We start from the raw sequence: 20,390 nt of genomic DNA, 5'->3' as shown, positions 1-20,390 counted from the left end.
GCCAATGGAGAAAATACCAGACATTTATTTATATCTAACAAAACGTGAGGGCGCAAGTGAGCTGGTGTATACTGAACATATTAAGCAACACGAGACTGAGAAAATACGAAGTTTACATCACGACAAGCGAAGGAAAACGTTTTCCTTCTCTTATCTTGGTGTCACCTTTCGTATCTACTGAGTCTCGGGTTTCTTAAATATGTTATTTATATCTGTTTACATTGCTCGCGCTTGACCTCCGCTGGATTCGGATAGTATTTTAATAGACTCTACTGGGGTTACCTGTGGGATATTATATTATATCTGTCAAGTAATGTACAACAAACGTAAGTGAATGGGTGTCTAACCCCTTATTAGTCCCTCCTCAAATATGAATGTTTTACAGGGTCTAAAATTGAGATCTAAATCAAGTTGTCCTAAAGCCACAAATAGCAGAAACCTTTCTTACGAAAAGTATCACCCTTCACCAGGGATGGGCAGTATTTCAAATACAAGTATTTGAAATACGTATTTCAAATACTTTGTGTATTTTGCATTTCTATTTAATTACAAATTGGGTAATGTATTTGACGTGTGTATTTAAATACTAAAACGTGGGTATTTCAAATACAATTGTAATTAAATACAATTTTGTGGGCGAAAATACATTCTCAAATTTATTGTTACTGTCCAGAGCAGGAAGAAAATTACGTTCTCCACCGAATGCAGTGTCTCTCAATCAAGCACAGGCGTTTAGTGACTTTGTGATTACGGTGCTAGTTCAGGACAAGGATAGTGACGAAATCGACGTTCACAGGCAGACTGGCTAAATAAGCGCCTGTGACAGCTTGTGATGCTTTCCAGCCTGATTTCCGTCCATATTTTTGCCTGGAACATTTTAAGTGCGCGGGTCGTCCAGATTTTCGTAACTAGTGCGAGTTGCAACAATAAAAAATTCTCTAGCTAGTGCTGCGCGTCTTGGTCGTCTCGGTTCTTTGTTGGTCTATACCAAAATGTAATCGACAAAAAAAGCTGCTTGAAGCTCTGTACTTTTTTCACCTAGTACGTCCAAGCTGATTACATCTTTTCTGTGATTATATTTGTATTACGTTACTAGAGCCTCGCACACTAACTCCCGAGTGTGCGATGCAAAAGTAAAATGAGATACCCAAAAACCCGTCGCAGGTGCCCTGAAGTCGCTGACGCAAATTTTGAAGAATGTATTTGGAAAAGTATTTGGAGGAGACCAAATACATTTGGTTGTATTTGTATCTTGTATTTAAATGCTTTTTTGGAAATGTAATTAGATTTGTAATTAAATACATTTTTGACGAAGTATTTTGTATTTGTATTTCGATACATATTTACATGTATTTTGCCCATCCCTGCCCTTCACAGATTCCACAGTTCCTGCAACTAGTGCAGCATCTTTCACTGGACAGCCGTTCGAACGCTTGCGGTTCCTCTTGTTTTTCTCTGTTTTCAGAGTCCAACAGTAGAGGTTTTGGAGGCTGAGGAAGAATTGGGGGGCCTGACGCAGTGTATATTTTTATCTGGAAATGACAATTCTAACTAAACTGTGTATTTTCCGAATACACAAGGTTTTAATGAAGACAGCAAGTCAGGAAACTATAAACATTCCAAATGACAAAACTATATTGCTGTGTATATTTCCGGCAGCGCAATACAACATCTCATTAATGCTACTCGGGGCAATTCTGACGTTTTCATTGCTACAATACAAACACATTTTCAGTAATTGAGCGTGTTCTGAAAATATAAAACATGCCCACATACATGTACAAACTATATCATTAATTCACAAAAAAATTATACTTTTAGAAAACAACCCTGTTCCATGAGCACTTCGATGACCTTCAGCCCTACCCAGGCAGCGCAAGACGCCGAGATGACATCGAAATAAGGTCCTAGACGTTGGGCGACGTCAAAATCCTTAACAAACTTTTTATCGACGGCATTGGTACGTCCACATGAGAGGTTCCGACAACGTCGAACACGCAACATAGTAACGACGTCATGAGCTTCACCTCGACGTCTTCAACAGTAATTGACGTCTGTTGAACGCCTTGTATGAGAAGTTCTTTGAACGTCAAGCACGAGACGTAATAAAAATGTCCTGAGCGACACCTTGACGTCTTCGATATTAATCGACGTCAGTTCTACGTTTTCTCCGGGAAGTTACTTGAACGTCGAGCACGAGACGTCCCAAGAATGCCTGAGCAACAGACGTCATCGATATTACTCGACGTCAGTTTTACGTTTTTTTGGTAGGTTATTCAAACGTTGAGCGCGAGACGTCCCAACAATGTCTGAGCAACATCTTGACGTCATAGGCAATAATAGACGTCAGGTCTACATTCTCTCCAGGAATTCTTTGAACGTGGATCACCAAACGTCCCAACAATGTCGTGAGCAACACCTTGACGTCATCGACAATATTCGACGTCATTTCTATGTTTTTTTCTGGAGATTCTTCTAACGTTGAGCGCGAGACATTCCAGCAATGTCTGAGCAACGCCTTGACATCCTTGGCAATAATAGACGTCAGCTCTACGCTTTATCCGGGAAGTTCTTTGAACGTGGAGCACGAGACGTACCAACAATGTCCTGAGCAACACCTTGACGTCATCGACATCATTCGACGTCAGTTCTACGTTTTTTTCTGGGAGATTCTTTGAACGTTGAGCGCGAGACGTCCCAAGAATGTATGAGCGAACACCTTGATCACTCTAAACAAGCACCTTATGGAGCCCCGAAGTGCCGTCATATCACTTTTAAAATTTCTCGCCAATGTCAGCATTTTTGATACTGTGCATGCAATCCACATTTCAACCTGGCTGAGCTGCTGAAATCTATTGCAATATTATCATTCTCATGAATGTTGTTTTAGCAAGAATTACCTAAAAGCCGAAAATTCAAAGCAACAAAAACAAGGACTTAGCTCGGAGTCAGCGGGGCTGTTTATAGCACCTTTAGCGTTTCTAACTTAATATTAGCGTCTTTGAAGCTGTAAGAGAATGATAATATTGTAAGAGATTTCGGCAGCTGAGTCAGGTTGAAGGGTTGACAGCATACACAGTATCGAAAACGTTGACATTGAGGAGAAATCTTAAAAGTGATATGACAGGTCCTTGGGCACTATAGGGCGCTTGTTTAGGGTGACTTCGAAATACACCCAAAAGTATGTGACGATGGAGGCGGTCGAAATTACCGATCACTAGGGAGCTGAAGGAACACCGTTCCCATGATTCCTGGATAGCGGGCGGTGCGCTTGGGGGATTTAGCAAATGGTCTATTTTGTCCGAATATACGTGCTTTCGCGAACATACCTTTGAGCAACGAAGCCAGATCCGGTTGACTCCATTGTTGCACGGTGACCAGGTCGATACCGTTATCAAGTGACATCCCGTTCAGTCTAGACATGTGCTCGACGTTTTATGGTCGTTAAATGGGACGTTATTACAACGTTGGCATGACGTCAGCACAGACGTGCGCTCTACATTTTATGTTGTTAAATGGGACGTTCTGTTATCGTTAATATGACGTTCTCAATCGACATCCCGTTCAGTTTAGACGTATGCTCGATGTTTTATAGTCGTTAAATGGGGCATTGTGTCAACGTTGATATAACGTTATCACTTGGCTTCCCGTCCAGTTCTGACGTGCACTCGACGTTTTAAGTTCGTTAAGTGGGACGTTATGTCGACGTCAAGTTCACACTTTTTTCCACACATTAGCCTTTCCATATTACGTCGAAGGGACTTGACGTTCAGACTTTCGAGGTTCTTTCGACATGTTGTTCCTGACGTCATCACGTTCTTTCGACGTCTTTTCAACGTGTCTGTGCCGCCTGGGTATGGCCATTAAAACATCTTCGAACCAGCGCATGCAGGGCGGCACGCAAAGAGTCGGGGTCGCGAGCTGATTTGACGACCGCCCAAAGGCCTTTAATATAAATACCTTTTGAAATGCCAGCGAAGCGGTGTGGAATATTCACCTAGTTCGTGAACATGGGAGAGGCAGCAATTCAGGGCCTGAAACACTTAAACCGTCGCTTCACCGACCTCTCGCACGATCGCCTTGTGTCGTGCGAAGAGAATTGCCTCCGCCGATTGCTTTCGGTAGTTTTAACTTAATTATAAAGGTAAGCAAACACGCTTAGAAATAGCAAGAAAGCACGTATACGTATCGGTCTGCGTTTTGTACACCGGGTAAACGAAGTACCGTTCCTCGGGCACACAACGGCCGACGCTGACGGCGCCTTTCCCATCCTTAGCTTGAAGCTTGATTCCCAATGCTTACTTTAACCTCGACGACTTGTGAAAGCTGATACCGACTTCTTTTAGAGATTTGCATTACGGCACTGGGGCCCCAAGCTGAACATTCGGCCAGAAATAGAGCATGTCCAGAATGTTTTTTTTTTTTTTTTTTTTTTTCAGTAATGTCATACCTCTGAGGGTTTCTTGAATGGCTCAGGGGATGAATCTTTTAGTAAAAAGTAAACACTCTTGCCGTACTTATTTGAAAGCCAATAAAACAAACCGCTCCACGGTTTTGTTCAGAGCCATGTGTTTGCTCCCTCGCACGGCACGTCGCAGCCAGTTTTTTTTTTTTTTTATTGTAGTATTTGCTTTCTGTTTGTTTGTGCTGTTCGTGTGCTGCTGCAATTATCGTCTTGAATTAATCGCTGTAGAGGGAGTATTCACTCAGCTGGAAGCGATGCTTCACGGGCCATGAATCGCTTTTCGATAAACTTGAATGCAGTCAAAGCCGCGACTTGCGGCAGATGTTAAGTGTACGGAGCTACGCCGTGGTGAGCTGGAAAACTTGTAGCGCTCATCTTAGCGCGTCATTTGGAGGGAGTTTCTCCACGAACCGTTATATATTTAAACAGCAAAATCTAGGATAGCTTTTTATTTTTGTCAATTTTACCTATTATCCTTTCTTAATGCTAAACTTCCAAGCTGTAAATATACGCACTTTCTGTCGTTGTTCCATAGTGTTCAGTCATTTCTCCAGAGCGCGATCGCTTTCGGGTTGGAGACAGCAGGACATCGCAGACGGCAGTCGCGTTGGCCACTGTACGATAGGAGCTATACGGTTCAGACCAGCGTTACAACATGACTATCCGCAGGTCAATCAATTGCACCGTAATCCCTCAAGAGGTCTTAAAAGTCTTTAATGTAAAGCAAAATGTCAACCTGCGACATTCCCTCCCCCCCCCCTCCCCAATCACGGCCCCACAAGCGGCATCAATGCCCTACAGTTTGCGTCATCTCATCTTGTTGTTACACCACTGATACGCGAACACACGGTCACATCGGCGATAATTCCAGACTTCTGTTCACAACCCACAACACTGCCATCGCGATGTTGCTGCTATGTGGCTGACACGCATAAATACAGAACCACGTTGAACGCCGGTTGGCACTCGGCATTAAAAGCAGAACCGAACTCGGCACAGAAGGCAGCCAGGCAGCAACTGTCTTGGACGCAGTTTCCACGGTTTCCATAACGTCATCAACGTCGACACGTCGTTCCGCAATCCGGAGGCGTTCATATTAACCCAGTGTACGTAGCGCTGCTGGCACTGCTCCGGAACTTCGCTGTTTCTAAAGGCTTCGTTTGCTCGTATGGTCAAACTAATGGTAGAAACATCAATGCAACCGAAATGTTTTGCACGTTTGAACTGGGAGACAGAATTACCGTCGGCCTTTGCTGCCGCTAAAGCTGAATCAACTCAACAACATTTATTAAACAACGCGCGCGACGTGCTCGAAAAATGAAATCGAAAGAATATGATGCGGGAAGGTGGAACCTTTCTTCCGTCTGCCTACAGAAGGAGAAAAACGTGTCGTTCCTCCCTTCTTTCCGTGTCCGCATAAGGGCGCGTCAGGAGAAGGGAGTAAAACGCACCGTTGCTACTTTTTCCTCCTTGTTTTTTTTTTTTTTTTTTTAGAGTGTAAAATCAGACAGCGCAAAAAGCGCAACATCATGGCGTGCTTCCTGTGCTAGATAGAATGAACCAGCGGAGGATCACGCACAGAAAGACGGCAAACACCGGCCGGTCCTCTCGAATGGAGAGAACACACCATGATATTGTGCCTTTTTCGCTGTTTCATTGGCCCTACGGCTCATAACATCGGCCGTGCTCGCGCAACAACTCGCTGTCGTGTATCTCGCGTCGCAATCATTGCCTCGTTTTTGTTTTTGTAGGCTAAATTATTTCGAGTCACGTTAATACACCATAAGGGCCACGCGAGCCTATGGGATGTATATTAGCACTATAAGGACGTTGCAAGGACCACGCGCCTTGTAATATTAATACAGTACAAGGCGCGCGAGCGTGCAGTCACATGTTTATTTTCGTAAATCTTGGGCCCTTTTCGAAGCCCGGAAAATGAACCGCGTTCAAAAGATTTTTGATAAAAACAACTGAATTGGTTGTTTCGGAGGACGCTGTTCAACCTTAATATTGAAGGCATTGCTCTAACTAGAATACATTAGAGCTTCATTAATTAGTGTTAAAAATTTTTTTATTGAGCAAAAACATTGCTTGACTTAGTTCAAATTATGAAAAAACCTACTAGTTTGATTTCATCTTTCTAAAATGCCCCAATATATTTGTTGGCCGGAACGATGCAATATCCAGTCAGCGCTGTGTTCTTGCAAATATGCCGAGCTCGAGAGCGGTCGGGCCGTTCCCACCTTTCACACTCGGGGGTGCTTTGACAACTAATATTTTTCAAATGTTTTTGTTGCTACATTTGTACTTTAAATTATAATCCTTGCCTTAAGATATCTGCTGACGTAGATCGGTAATGAAAAGAGTAGATATCGCAACTCTTATTCAGCAATAGAAAGGTAGCCTCCATGCACAGCCATGTCTGACCTTGGAAAGCCTCAGGCAGAGCAGCGGTGTTTCGATAACGGGTTTTGGGTTTTGCGAACGGCTGCTGTCAGCTGACATTTGCCGGCGCTACAAATCTGGCGATCGCCAGGCAACCTCGATCCTTCAGAGTTGGCGTGGATACAAGCCCCGCGTGTCGCCTTTCTTTCCTGCCGGCATTCGCTCGTTTCTGCCAATCGTTTTCAACGCGATAGCGTTAAGGAGCTCGATTCGCAGAAAAGCCGGCGTCGGTGGCGTGCGCTAAAATCCAGGATTAGTCGATAGCCACATGAGCTCGTGCGTGAATGCCACAACGCTCACGTGAAACGAGACGTCACGCGTGGAGTTAAACTGTTTAAAAACATGACATGTCATGCGAATTAAAGGTCACAGCACGTCCAAAATTATTTTAATTTACAAAGTAATTAATTTGCCTAGAAAAAGAAGGGAAGAATTTTAGACGGGATTCGAACCAAGTATACCCTTCGGTTGCGAGCTAGACACGCTACTGACTAAACCACGCAAGGCTTTTTTTAAATTTTTTTATTGCTTGCTTTGACATGATCAACATAAGGGACGGAACCAGATACCCGCACCCACAAAATGTTAAAACGCGACAGCCAAACACAGCTGCCGCGATCACGTTAAAAGCGTTTTGAGGAGACTAAAGGCCTGTTCACACATGCAGCGGAGCGCTACAAGCGTAGCGCTGACCTCGCGCTAAGCGCGTGCTGACGGGAGTGTTCACCAGCTTTGTATGGCACCGTCAATACTGTTGTTCATGGCAGACAATAAGCAGCGGACGACACGTGAGAGGCGCTACATTAGCGCTTCGCTGCATGTGTGAACCGGCCTTAAATCATCAAGCCTTCGCAACCATTCAGGCGGTTCAGGCAGCGCGCGGAATACCTCGCGAATATTGGCAACGTTTTCAACGAAATAATCTCTCGCAGAGCCTAGCCTAGCCCTCCACAGGCTGTGGAGGCCGAGGAGCATGAACGGATGCCATTTTTCGTTCTCTAGCGGCAAGAAACGAATCCCATGCGTAGTAAGAGGCATGTCGTTCTTCAGCGTGCGCTGAAGAACATCCCACAGAACAGCGTCCCAACAATCGATGAACACATCCTCTATAGACTCGGCAACCTTACAGAGAAAACAATTAACAGATCATGGTAAAAAATACCTTTCGCTTCGAGCCACGGTTGAACCAAAAACGCGCCGCAGTGCAGTTTAAAAAAAAAAAAAATGTTCTTGCCGATGGCTTGACCGGCATTCTTTTTACCCTTTTAAGTACATCCTGCCCTGGGCCCTACCAGTACAATGACCTGTAGAGGAGTATGGGCAACAAAGCGTCTGCTAAATCTTTATACAGCTGTTTTCGAGGCATTGAACTATGATTCTCTATAGAAAAGAAAACGAACAGAAAGCACCGCTTCACGGAGGAAACCTTGAATACTGGCGCAGTATCCGTCATCAGTCGACACTACACACTCGGGCAGCGCATTTCGCAGTCACACCTGCATGACTGTGCGTAAAACAAATCTTGCTGGTAGCGGAAGAACATAAAACGACACACTATTTGTCGTATAAAGGATGGGACAATCCCAGATCCCCATTGCGAACAAACAGATCGGAACAAGTTTGTGCGAGCCTAACTCTCCTAGCACGAACTCCAAATAAAAACGGCGAATACCCTGTGCAACCTCCGCACGTAAAGGCCGCGACATTGACAGCTCCACACTCCACAGTTGCGTGCAGTCCCGGTAGTGCTCGAGCGGCACACCAAGCTACTTTGCGGGCAAGGCTGCCCACTGAACGTTTAAAATAACCTCCGGTTGGAAGTCCCAGTTTCCGTTTCAGAAACCGGGGCATTTCTCCAGTTTATTACACTCCCCGTATTCTTACAATACGAAGAAGCAACAGGACCGACTCACGCACGCTGTCTTGATCGACGAAAAAAAAACAACAAAAAAACCCGCAACGTCGTTTGCGTAAGAAAGAACTTTTATCTCGCAAGACTCCAACTTAAACCCACGAATGTTTTCATTGATAATCAGTTTTAAACACAAGGGCTCTAAGCACTACATCGCAAACAGCGAGGGGGACAGTGCGTTGCAGACGAAAGGACAGATACACTTTCACTAGCTTTCGTATTTATAATAATAGACGTCGTACAATTGGCGTACGCCATTTTTAAACCACCTAAGATCACAGAGCAGGTAAATACGAAAAAAGTACCTTATGCGACACCCTGTCGAACGCCTTCTCCAGGTCTAACTGCAACAAAGCCACACGGCAATCGAGAGCATCGCAACATTCTAGCGTGCTACTTGCAGCATGAATATTCGTAAAAATATATTGCGCCCTTTAGTACCGCATGTCTGATGCGGTCCCACAAGACTAGTTATGACATTCTCTAAGCACCTGGCCAAGACTTTCATAAAAATCTTATACTGTAGTCAACATTTGTCAGACTTAATGGCCTGCAAGAGTCGACTGACAAAAAGTCTTACGGGGTCGTCAACCTTTGGAATGAGGACAATGTGTGTCCCCAAAAAGGGGGACGACAGCACACGCTTACAATACGCCTCCGTCATCGCCTGATACGAAACGTCAGCTGCCTTTCTTTTAAACACATTATAAAATTCGCCACAGTGGCCGTCTGGGCCTGTCGTTTTGCCAGCAGTTAGCTTATCGATGGCCGTCTCAATCTCGCAGGCTGTAATCGGCGTTTCTAATTTTTCGCGAACGTCATCTTGCAGATTGAGCATCAAGGACAAAAAAATTATCATTAAAGCTGTCGTCAGAAGGAGCGCTACGCGCAAAGAGATCACGGAAATGCTCAACAAATACCCTCTAATTATACCGTTATCGCGAGTTATCGTGTTATTATATCGTATTTCTTTAATCTCCTTTTTCTGCGCTTCCCGTTTTCCATCTCTAAGTGCCCGTTTCGTCGGATTCTCGCTTAACCACAACCTTTCAGACAGCGCCCACACAACAGCCCCGCGGTACCTTTCGCAGTCGATGACTTCCAGTTGACTTTTAACATTTCTTATTTCGTCGACAAACTCGCATGGCTTCGCGCTTTCTTCGATCAGAAGGATGTACAGCTGGCGGCGCAGCTTCTTCTCTTTCTGCTTCATCTGGTTACTGAAAATAGTACCCCTTTCAATAACAGTCATTTTAATTCCCCCTTTAAAGAATCCCCCCCCCCCCCCCCCTCCCTCCAATATCTGCGCATCCTCGTATAGCTTCCTAAATAGAGCATCTACTTTACATTTAAAACTTCATCCTTCACGAGGCTATGGTGCCTGGAACGCGTCTCCGACTGGTGTGTTTTCCGCGGCCAAAACAGTGGTCCCTCGATTTCCGCCTGATGACGCCATATAAGTGTCATGTTGTCGCCGGTTGCGACCCTGACAGCGTCTCAACAGTTGTGATATAAGTGGCAGACGCCTGCTCTGCTGCAGGTCACTCTCCACTATGACAATGGACCTTTTCCACATACCGACGGCACCAGGCGGTGGCTGCACTAACTAAAAATCGAGGAAGTAACCTACCTGCGCTACCAATCGATAATGGGAGCTACGCTACCAGTTTCTTCGCTCTCTGAGCAGCGGCGCCTACCCAACACGACTTTAAAGAGGGGCATCCGTGGCGTCCACCCAAACGCCGTGTTTTCCTTTCCGTCGATGTTCTTTTTTTGTGTAACACAATTTTGTATATGCTGCAGTAACGTGTTCTACTCGCTGATACACAGCCTCCTTCTGAATTTCCTCGATTTTTTGTTCCGACTTCCGCCGCTTGGCATCGGGCGCTCGCGCGTGCGCAGAACGCTTCTCGGAAACGGTCCATTCACGGAAGCTAGAGCAGGCGGAAGTTGGGACGCCTGGGACGTCGTGACGACAGCGACACTCACGTTCGCTCGTGCTTTTAGCCAGCATTTCTACGGCCAACCGCCAGGATCACGACAGGCAACAGCATGACACTCCGGCTTCTGTGACGTCATTTTTTGCCACACTGGTACCACTTTTGATGTATGGGCGGGATAGGACGCTAAACACACCAGTCGAAGACGCGGTCCAGGCACCATGACGAGGCCACTGTTCAACTTTTATAATGACCAGTTCCACCCAGGAATTTTGACTTTGCTCCCAAGAGTAAACAAAACTAGACGTGATCACTGAAAGACACAATCTAAACCGAGTAATGGGAGCACAGAGGAACTGAATCCAGATATATATGTATGCTCTGGCTAGTCGAGCGTGGCTCTGGCCTTGGAAATGTGTGAAAGGAACGCTGCTTTTTGAGGAAACAGATGCGACATCCTCCAATAAATTTTCCGCGACAATGTCGTTTAAAAAAAAAAGCGCTCTGGTCGCGGACGCGTTCCTGATTCGAACGATCATCAGGCGTACAAACACAGTTAAACTCGAGGAGCAAAATGACAGCCCTCTCACAGTTAAGGTACTCGTTAATAGTTTAAAGCTTTGCGCTCGCACTCGCTAGTCGGCTCGTAAACGCAAATGTCACGCCATTCAACGTCAGAAAATGGAAAATCGCAAACAACAAAGCGGCCGAAAGCAGACGCAAGCATAGCCGTCTCCGTGACACCTAATGACGGGCGAACAAACAAACAACAGCCGCCCGAGGTTCCATCGGCGTGCGAAATAGATACATTAAAAAAAGAGTTCGCAAAGGCTGCACCGTGCGGCCCGTCCGCTCTTGGCTCTCGACCTTTGTCTCGTAAACAGCGATGATATGAAGCTCGTTCTCCGCAAACGGTCGATTCAGCTGGTATTGCCGGCGCCGGGCTGCGAGCCCGCAGGCATTCATAGTTGCCGTTCTTAGTGGCGCTTCGAATCTCACCGCCATTCAGAAGGAGGCAGAATGTCGACCCGATATTTTTATCGGTTAGGTTCGGGTTCATAGCTTTCGGTACAGTTCCGGTTCAGTTCCGATGAGCAAAAATAGCCTTTCGAACCGGTTGAAACCAGTTTGAACGGCTAAATTGATAATATATTTTCCGCGTTGTTTTGCCTTTAGGCACTATTATACACCCATGAGAAACTTTATAGATTCTTATCACTCGCACAATCCACTTTTATTTTCAGGTACCGAAAGTGACTAATTGCGTTATTTAATTTCAGCGAAACAGTAAAAGAAAAGCTAGATTAACATACAAAATGGCGTCTTTATATGACTTAATATCTATTTTTTACCTTAATCGCATATATTTTACCTGAATCGGAAGGGTAACAGCCTGGTAGGCCGCCTAAGATACCCGTGACTTGTGCAACTTTGCGTCGCAGTATTAAAAGTTGAATGCCTAGTTGTGCTCGTGAACTTAGGAATTAAATACAGTGCATAAAATTATGGAATGGGCAACTCCTCGCCATTTATATTGGGAAATCTAGTTTTGCGAACTGCTTTTCACAAGATATATGATGACGACGCAAATGAGCTAAAAGCAATATTATTTTTAAAATGTCACGAAAGTTTTAGGGCAAGCCCTTGCAGCCTACATTTTATTGAAACACCAAGCGGCAATCGCAACGCTTGTTGTCCTGATCAACATTGTTTACAAGCAGCACCGTGATGCAGGTGAATAATCATGCAGAAAAGAAAGTGCCGTTATAGTTGTTCACTCTAATCTATATGATCCTTCTTACTCAGATCGAATCTAGTCTAAAATAGCGCGGATCCAAGTGAATATTTTCGGCAGAGCTTGGCGTTTGAGGTTTGTTGACAAACTGCCGGTAAAGTTATTTTGCAATAAGCATCACCCTTGTTAGTTCGTAATTTTTTTTTGTTAAATAGAACAAAGTAATATTTTATATTCTACTCGACATTGCCGCTACTTAAAGGGCAACTCCGATCCATACTTTCGATTTTGGGATTATGACAGTAGATCTGAAGGCGAATACACAAAATGTGCAGAAAGATAATAAATAGTATTCTTCTAAATAATCCCACACACAACGCGTTACCCCAAAAATAAATACATAGAGATGCATGCAATGATATTCCTGATTACAAATAAATGGTACGAAGGACAGACAATATATTTCTAGTATAAATCGCATTTAGACATCGGCCTGAACGAGCTCGAAACTTCGTGAAAAAAATATTTTAAAAGATACGTGTCCTACTTATGCCCTTCAAAAAAAAAAAAAAAAAAAATTGGTTTTTTTTGGTGTGCCTTTTTAAGAGCATATTTCAGATTCTAAAAGCTTACTAAAATATACATTTAGTGTGAAATTTGTTTGATAAAAGTACAACATTAGTATATACTAATTTTGTACTTTTATGAAATATAAAAGCATATTTAAACTGTATGGCATTGGCAACTACACTTAAAAAATCAGTCCAAAGAAGTATAAACTTATTTTGTATTGCTTTTTACCAATGGTAATTAAATTATTATGAAATTTAATTCAGCGTGACATAGAGGTGGGAAGCAAGTTCAAAAGAAGGTCGACACATTGGTATCATGACTTAAGGCTTCATCTTGGTGGCTTTGTCAGTTGCTCAGCATTTTTAATTTTAGGGCATATAGTCCAATCGTAAGCCCATTGTTTTTTTCGTCCAGCGCAGGCTTCGTATATAAACGTGCAAAGGTACGGTAGACCGCTGTTTCCGGTGGGGTTCTTTCCCGTAACCCACACTTGATATCCTACAAAAACGAAAGTAGGCGTTTCATTAACTTGCATACTCTTATATTTTGAAAAAAGAAAAAAAAGACAAAAAAAAAACGCACTTTTGGGAACACAAAAAGAGATTGATTGCTAATATTTCGAACTACTTCGTCACCCGCGATATTGTTTTTATCAACAATAAGAATAACACAAAATAATAAAGCAACATCACGTAAAATTAATTTTCTGAGCGCAGATTAGACTTATAAGAGATATAATGTCATTATAACGACTGAACCTCATAATTTCAAACTTGACACAATAAAAATACAAATTAACATCTGTGGAGATCTCGCTGCCCTCCCCCGCGCCGACCCTCCGGGCCCCAAATTCCGGCAACTCGGACCCAATGCCTCCGAGATGCGTCATGCCTCGGGGGAGCGGCGATGGCCTCGCGCACCACAAGGTCCGGCTTCGCCGCTCCCCTAAGCCAACTGACGTCACACGACTGGCTTCCCAGAACAAAGGGGCGAAGGCCAGGGTTGCCAGGTTGGGCAATAAATAGCCAAATTGGGCTAGTTTTATTTGCAGTTGGCGGGAAAAAATGGTAGTTGGCTATTTGGCTAGTATTGGGCTATTTCTAACCTGTGCATTCAGCTATTTCTGACCTGTGCATTGGGCAATTTCTGACCTGTGCTGGAACCAAAATGCCTGAAAGCACTTGGGTTTAGAGGTTTGAATGTATTTTTAGAGTAACTTACGTGAACATTTGGCGCTTCAGTCCCTTAACCCTGATAAGTTTGCGAGAGCAAACAAATTCGTCTTTTTTTTGCGCACCTTGGTACAATTGTTTACCTCCGAATGCCAAGCATGTGCTGTTATTCCTCCATCTCAACAAGTGACGGCGCGTTTCCTTGCGGCCTTAACAGCACCTGTTCTGCGCATTCTTTAGATTGTCTGAATTCTGCATAGTTCTCCCGTGACGTCATTCTGGTCAGTCCCAATATAGTGGAAGGTATGTTGTCATGCACTTGCACGAGCGTTTCAGGAAGTTCGCCGAACGTGCAAGGGACGCCATTTCTGGGGCATTTGATGGATAAAAATGTATTATGTGTCTTTTCTGCTCAAAATAAACGTTTCAAATGATAAGTTTTTTTGGGATATTTTGGGCTATTTTTCTCGATCGACATTTGGCTATTTTTGGGCTATATCTCGTAGACGTTTGGCGGGTTGGAGTTCAAACACCTGGCAACCCTGGCGAAGGCTTGAACAATTGGACGCGGGACAAAGAGGAGGCTCTCTCGGACGGCGGATCTCTCGGGTGGCGGACACGAAGGAGCGTGCAGCGGCGACAGAAGACGAGGACGATCGCGCAGGATTCGGCGGGGAGGCGGACGCAGGTGCGGGGAGTGCGGGCGCTACGTCGGGCTGCGGACTCGACAAACGGACCGGACGGCGGCCCTAGACGACGACGTCCCCATGACGCGGTGTGGACGACTACCACTGGGACTTGGAGCAGCTGCAGTAGCAGCGGACTTTCCCCCGGCCTCGCTGATGACCGTTCCCCGATCCCGAAACCCCCCAGACAATAAGTGAGTGAATAAAGCCTTTTGCCGAGAGCGAAGTATTACTGTGTCATATTCATCCGGAAACAGGGTCTGAGGGAATCGGAGTTAGAAGCCCGCAAATCCTGCTGCAAGATAAGTGCCACCAAAACCTATTTGTTGTAGTAGCGAAATGAAGGTAATTGTTGGGAGAAAAAATAAAATTGTGTGTGGCCTTTCTTCTATTAAAAATATAATAAAATAGAATGCCACGCCCTTTTATCTGGGATATACCTCAAAAGGCGCATAACCTGATCTATGTGTCGATTTGAATAAGAAAAATGACCAAGTGTAGTAGCAGTTTTGAGATTTCAGGATACTGAGAGCACGTAGTTTGAAGCTGTATCATAAAAATGCGATTTCAAAGAAATGTTTAGTGTCATTTTAAGACAATTGATGTCACCACCTGAGTGATTCGGCCTAAAAAATGAGTCTTCTTTTTGAGCCGTGTAGAATCACAGCACTCTTCTGTCGTACACTTTACATATCGCACGACAAAAAGCCACTCAATATTGTCGCGGATGGAAGTGATGGACGAGCGTAAAACTGAAAATGAAGGTTTAATCGGCGAACTTGTGCCAGAAAGAAAGGGAAGAACGAGCGCCGCCGGGAAAGGAGCCGCGAGCGTCGGAGCGTCGTCGTGACAGCTGGTTAGCGCGAGAGTGCGTCGTCGTCGGGAGAGTCTGAGTGAGTGGGCATGACCGCACTCGGCTCCTTATCTACTGCACTCGGTATCTCGAGTATTCGACAGAGATGTTCGACAATGAGCTATTGCGAGACTGACTCGGCAAGGCCATATGTTGTCTCTATCTTTTACGCTCGAAGTAAAAGTAACCTTGAATATTGTAGAAAAACGGAGAGGCTTTTCTTCTCCGTCATGCACATGGCAATATGTAAATGGACGTTATGAAAAAAAATTACATTAAAGAACGTGTTCGCAGGATTTCTTTTGGCATACGCATCGGTAATTTTAATATAATTTATAAATTTGTTACAGAGACCACATTATGTCGAATTCCTATGACGTTTTCTACTTACCAAGTAACTCTGAGAAGAGAACCATACAGGTGTCAAAATTTGTGTAAATTATTTCGCTTATGTCGAATCTGTCTTCGTATTCCCCCTCTTTTACTGAAAAAAAATTAAAAAAACAGCATGTTTTAATACATTAATGAATAGTCAATGACGCTTACGGTGTACTGATATAGTTATACTCATGCTATTTTTTTTGCTTTTGAGAAATAAATATGCGCCTAATTAATATATTTTATCCGCCAAACTTTAATAGGAGCCAGTTCACCTGACTCAGTTAAAAGTAATTCGATGTGGAAAGATGCTGAAGTTTTCCCTTTATATTACCATAATAAAACAGTACTTCATCAAATATCTTACAAACACGTTATGCACCGCGTGCGTTAGAAGAATTCTCGTTGACCTTTGTCGTGCTTTTGTTGCACTTGCACACACTGGAAGCTCACAAGGCACCGAAGCGTTATTAAAGGTAAGCTCGCGCTGGAAGCGGCAGATGTAAAAAGACCTTCGTGAAGTTCTTATCCCCTCAGTGGTATAAGAACTTCATTCTTCATTCTTCATGTTTCCTATATTATTACTTACCTTTTTCTTTGTATGTTGTCTTAAAAGCATCATCAAAAACAAACGAGAGATTCGTTTTAGTTACGCCAACATTCACTGTGCCACTCAGTCTGAAAATAAAAAGAAACAATAACATATGTTAAAAATGCGCTCTTCTTTGAACTAGCTGAACCACTCCCATGTAGTGTTTTCTTAGTGAACCGCATTTCAGAGATGCATTTCCTAAGATCCACTTATTCTTTTAAGTAAAATATCAAAGAAATTCTCAACAATTTATTCTCGGTAAGTTATTATTTGCGCTACATAGCTGCAATAAAAAGTGCTTCCCTGTTTACTGTACTTCCCAAGAAAACACATGCCCCGTCCTTGACGGTGGTTGGCGGAACTCATCGTGCGACTGAAGAGGTAAAAGACTATTTCGGCCAAAAAACAGAAACGCAATCTGCTAAGGACAAACGAATATCCTGTTCCGCGTGCTCAATTTAAATCACCATGCCTTATCCACATCAGAATGTGTGCAAAAATAGACTATGGGTATTTAAAATAAAGTGTGGGCCAAAAAAACTTTTCTTGCGCAAGAAATCCTGACCTTTTGCTCTAATTAATGACAAAATTGGTTACAGTGAGATTGTATTTCTAGTTATGTAAAAATTCGTAATTTGAGCAAAACAACTGATAACATATACTTCGTTTCACCTTACGTCTAGATACAGCCGACGCTACGAGCTGATGGGACCAATCAGAGTCAAAAGCGCACGGTACTTGTAATATATCTCTACATGTTCCATCATCGCTGAGTCAATCATAAACAGAGAAGGCCCAATGGCTTGCGCTTTCGACGCTGCTGGATTGGTCCCATCAACTCGTTACGTTTGCTGCGTTTGGACTTAAGCTGAAACAAAGTATAGGGCTATTAGATTGCACTCTCTTTAGTGCACATGAGGGGTTTTAATTATCTATTATAACACATGAGGGGTTTTGATTATCTACCGGGCGTCCCAAGTAGCGGCCAGGCACTTTAAATCGACCGCAAAATTCGGTTTCTTAACCTATCGCGCTACGACTTTGTGCAGCGTTGCCCACAGATGGTGCACTTTTTTTTTATATAAAATTTGCAAAGAGAAAATTCAACTGAGAAAAAAAGTAAAGAAAGAAAAAGACTTAGCCCCTGTGAAAACTCAGCGAAGCCACCGGTCTTCAAACAATACGGCGCCGTTTCGCACGGGAGACAAGAGATGGCGCAAGCGGTCGCGACGCCAACTGCTGCCAACGAACGAGAATACGGCGTCGACAGCGGGCGTCTTTAGCAGACGATCTTTTCGACTCGAAAACGGCGCGAGCTTTTTTTGATATCAGTTGCCAACGCATTATTTTATCATCTTTACTAGTAAAACACATTGAATGGACACATAATCGATTAAAAAAATGGTTTGTCGGAATATTTTGGCTGTTTTTTTGTTTTTTTTTCGTGGTACGTATGTTGTCTGCTTTGCAGTTCCTTGTTACCGCACCTGTTTTTGGTTCTGGGATTGTCACTGCTGCGGAACGCGCTCCGGTTTTGAGTCCAAAAGATCGTCTGCTAAAGACGCCTGCTCCAGGCTCGTAGCCAAGATTTTGTTTCGGGGGGGGGGGGCATGACAAATTGCTATATGACGGGGAGGGGGGAGAGGAGGTCCGAGCAAAATGGAAGATTTCAGGGCAAGAGCCGGGCCTTATGCCCCCCCACCCCCTGGCTACGTGCCTGGCGTGCTCTCTGCGTCGTCTGCTAGTTCGTTGGCTGCAGTTGGCGTCGCGACCGTTTGCCCATTTCTTGTCTCCCGTGCGAAACGGCTCCGTATTGTTTGAAAACCGGTGTCTTCGCTGAGTTTCCACCGGGGTTAAGCCTTTCTCTTCGTTTACTTTTTTCCTCAAGTAAATTCGCTCTTTGCAAATTTTACACAAAAAAGCACCATCTGTGGGCAACGCTGCACAAAGTCGTAGCGCGATAGGTTAAAAAAAAACGAATTTTGCGGTCGATTCAAAGAGCCCAGCCGCTACTTGGGACACCCGGTATTGTAATACGGTGTTGACAAAAAGGGTCGACGTTTACCTACAAAGTTATGTTGTCCAAGGTGTGGCCATAAACTAAAATGGTCATCCATGGGATCATAGGCTTCTCATAACGTCTAATCGTATGCAAGCACCGTTGTTCGGATCCTAGTTCAGAAATCTTTGAATAATACGCCAAAAAGAATTGATGCGTGAAGTTTCGGAGAATCTGAAAAAAAGAAATATATATATATATATATATATGGGGCCGTAATAATAAATTTCGGTAGATCGTTTGAATATCCCCAATGACGACACGATGCTTGAGCAAAGGTAGCGGCGGAGTATCAGCTATCATTATCGGAGTCATCGGCACAGTATATTAAAACTCTCTTATGACCGTGGTAAATATAAATATTTGTTTTGTGTTGTTTACATTCAATGACTCGATTTTAAATTTCCAAATAAATATGAGAGAATCTTTTGGTATTTTGTACCCTTATATTTATTACACTCAAGTAGAACAATAAAACATTTAAAGAAACAGTGTTAGTAGTGCTAAGACATTAAACTAATTATGGCTTTCAAAAACAAGTTGCTGTTTTTTATGTCTAATATTGCTACGTTTTGCTTTATAAGGTTAAAGAGTCGTTCCACATTACATCAGTATGAATATTCTTTAAAATAGTTAATTGCTATACATATTTTCTTTAGGTATTTGAAGTTCCTTAACTTCAGTTTTGAAGTATTTTTAATATCAGTATTTCCCTTTGACTGAACGCAAAAGCACGATAAAAAGGGAGGGGTTTACTTTGCCGTTCACAGAATATACTAAAATTATGATTAATTTTAAGAGAGCTCTACATTACTTCCCTGCCCAACCTGCATGCCTGTATAAAAGAATTGTACTGACTGTGTAAACTGTGCTTTTTGATAACTGGGAAACTTGCCTCGGTTCCTAAGCAAAACACAACAGTAGATAATTTCTGAAAACTCTTAGGAGTTTATCATTTGCACGTTCACTCAATCTGTCGTTAAAATAGATAACATCATAAATGCCATAGTTACGGGAAAAAATTTTTTATAGTGCCAATATTACTTACCCTCCATGCGTCTGGTTCCCTCCCTAGACGTTGGGCAAAAAGTTCTTTCCGGCATGTTCCCGATACTTTTACCGCCAAGACAAGTACGAGTCCCTGAATACACCGAAAAACTGAGAAATTCATTCCTGTTCTTTAGTTTTCCACACAATTTTAGTCTTGATCGCAGTGTGCTCTTCAAGTAAAGGGTTTTACTGGTTTCTCTCCTTTTGATTCTTTGGTAGTTTTATTTTGATTTTGATAAATTAGTGATGACGCCAAACTTCCGTTCAATTTTCGCTTTCGTTCTTGTAAAATGAGATATTGCCAGCTGTTGCGGGTTCAAGACCTTAGCGGTCTTTATTTGAGAGCCGTGCCCTTTAGTTGCCGTTTTTGTGTTTTCTTGAAATATCACGGCTTCGATGGAAATATGTTCGAAAATAACAGATGTTCTCTACTATACAGCACCCGTTTGCTAACCACGCACCCTTTGACTGGTGCAACAACCGGCGGATGGCGGCAGCGGCCCCGGTGGCTTATGGCAGCTCATCAGCCG

At 43.5% G+C, this 20,390-nt stretch overlaps 1 protein-coding gene across 1 annotated transcript; it reads right to left on the bottom strand.

Moving 5' to 3' along the window:
- Positions 1–13,398: 13,398 nt before the first annotated feature.
- On the bottom strand, positions 13,399–19,981 carry LOC115320544. The gene is made up of 5 exons (XM_040207316.1): positions 19,859–19,981; positions 18,821–18,984; positions 16,749–16,837; positions 16,173–16,265; positions 13,399–13,568 (listed from the first exon to the last, which is right to left on the bottom strand). Exons 1-5 carry the CDS (start codon positions 19,979–19,981, stop codon positions 13,399–13,401), a joined length of 639 nt encoding a protein of 212 aa, XP_040063250.1.
- Between the last annotated feature and the right edge of the window lie 409 nt (positions 19,982–20,390).

This window comes from Ixodes scapularis, unplaced genomic scaffold (assembly GCF_016920785.2).
Source record: "Ixodes scapularis isolate PalLabHiFi unplaced genomic scaffold, ASM1692078v2 PGA_scaffold3__209_contigs__length_174095766, whole genome shotgun sequence".
Taxonomy (NCBI): domain Eukaryota; kingdom Metazoa; phylum Arthropoda; class Arachnida; order Ixodida; family Ixodidae; genus Ixodes; species Ixodes scapularis.
The sequence above is the reverse complement of the archived record's forward strand: the minus strand, read 5'-3'. Positions and strand labels throughout refer to the sequence as shown.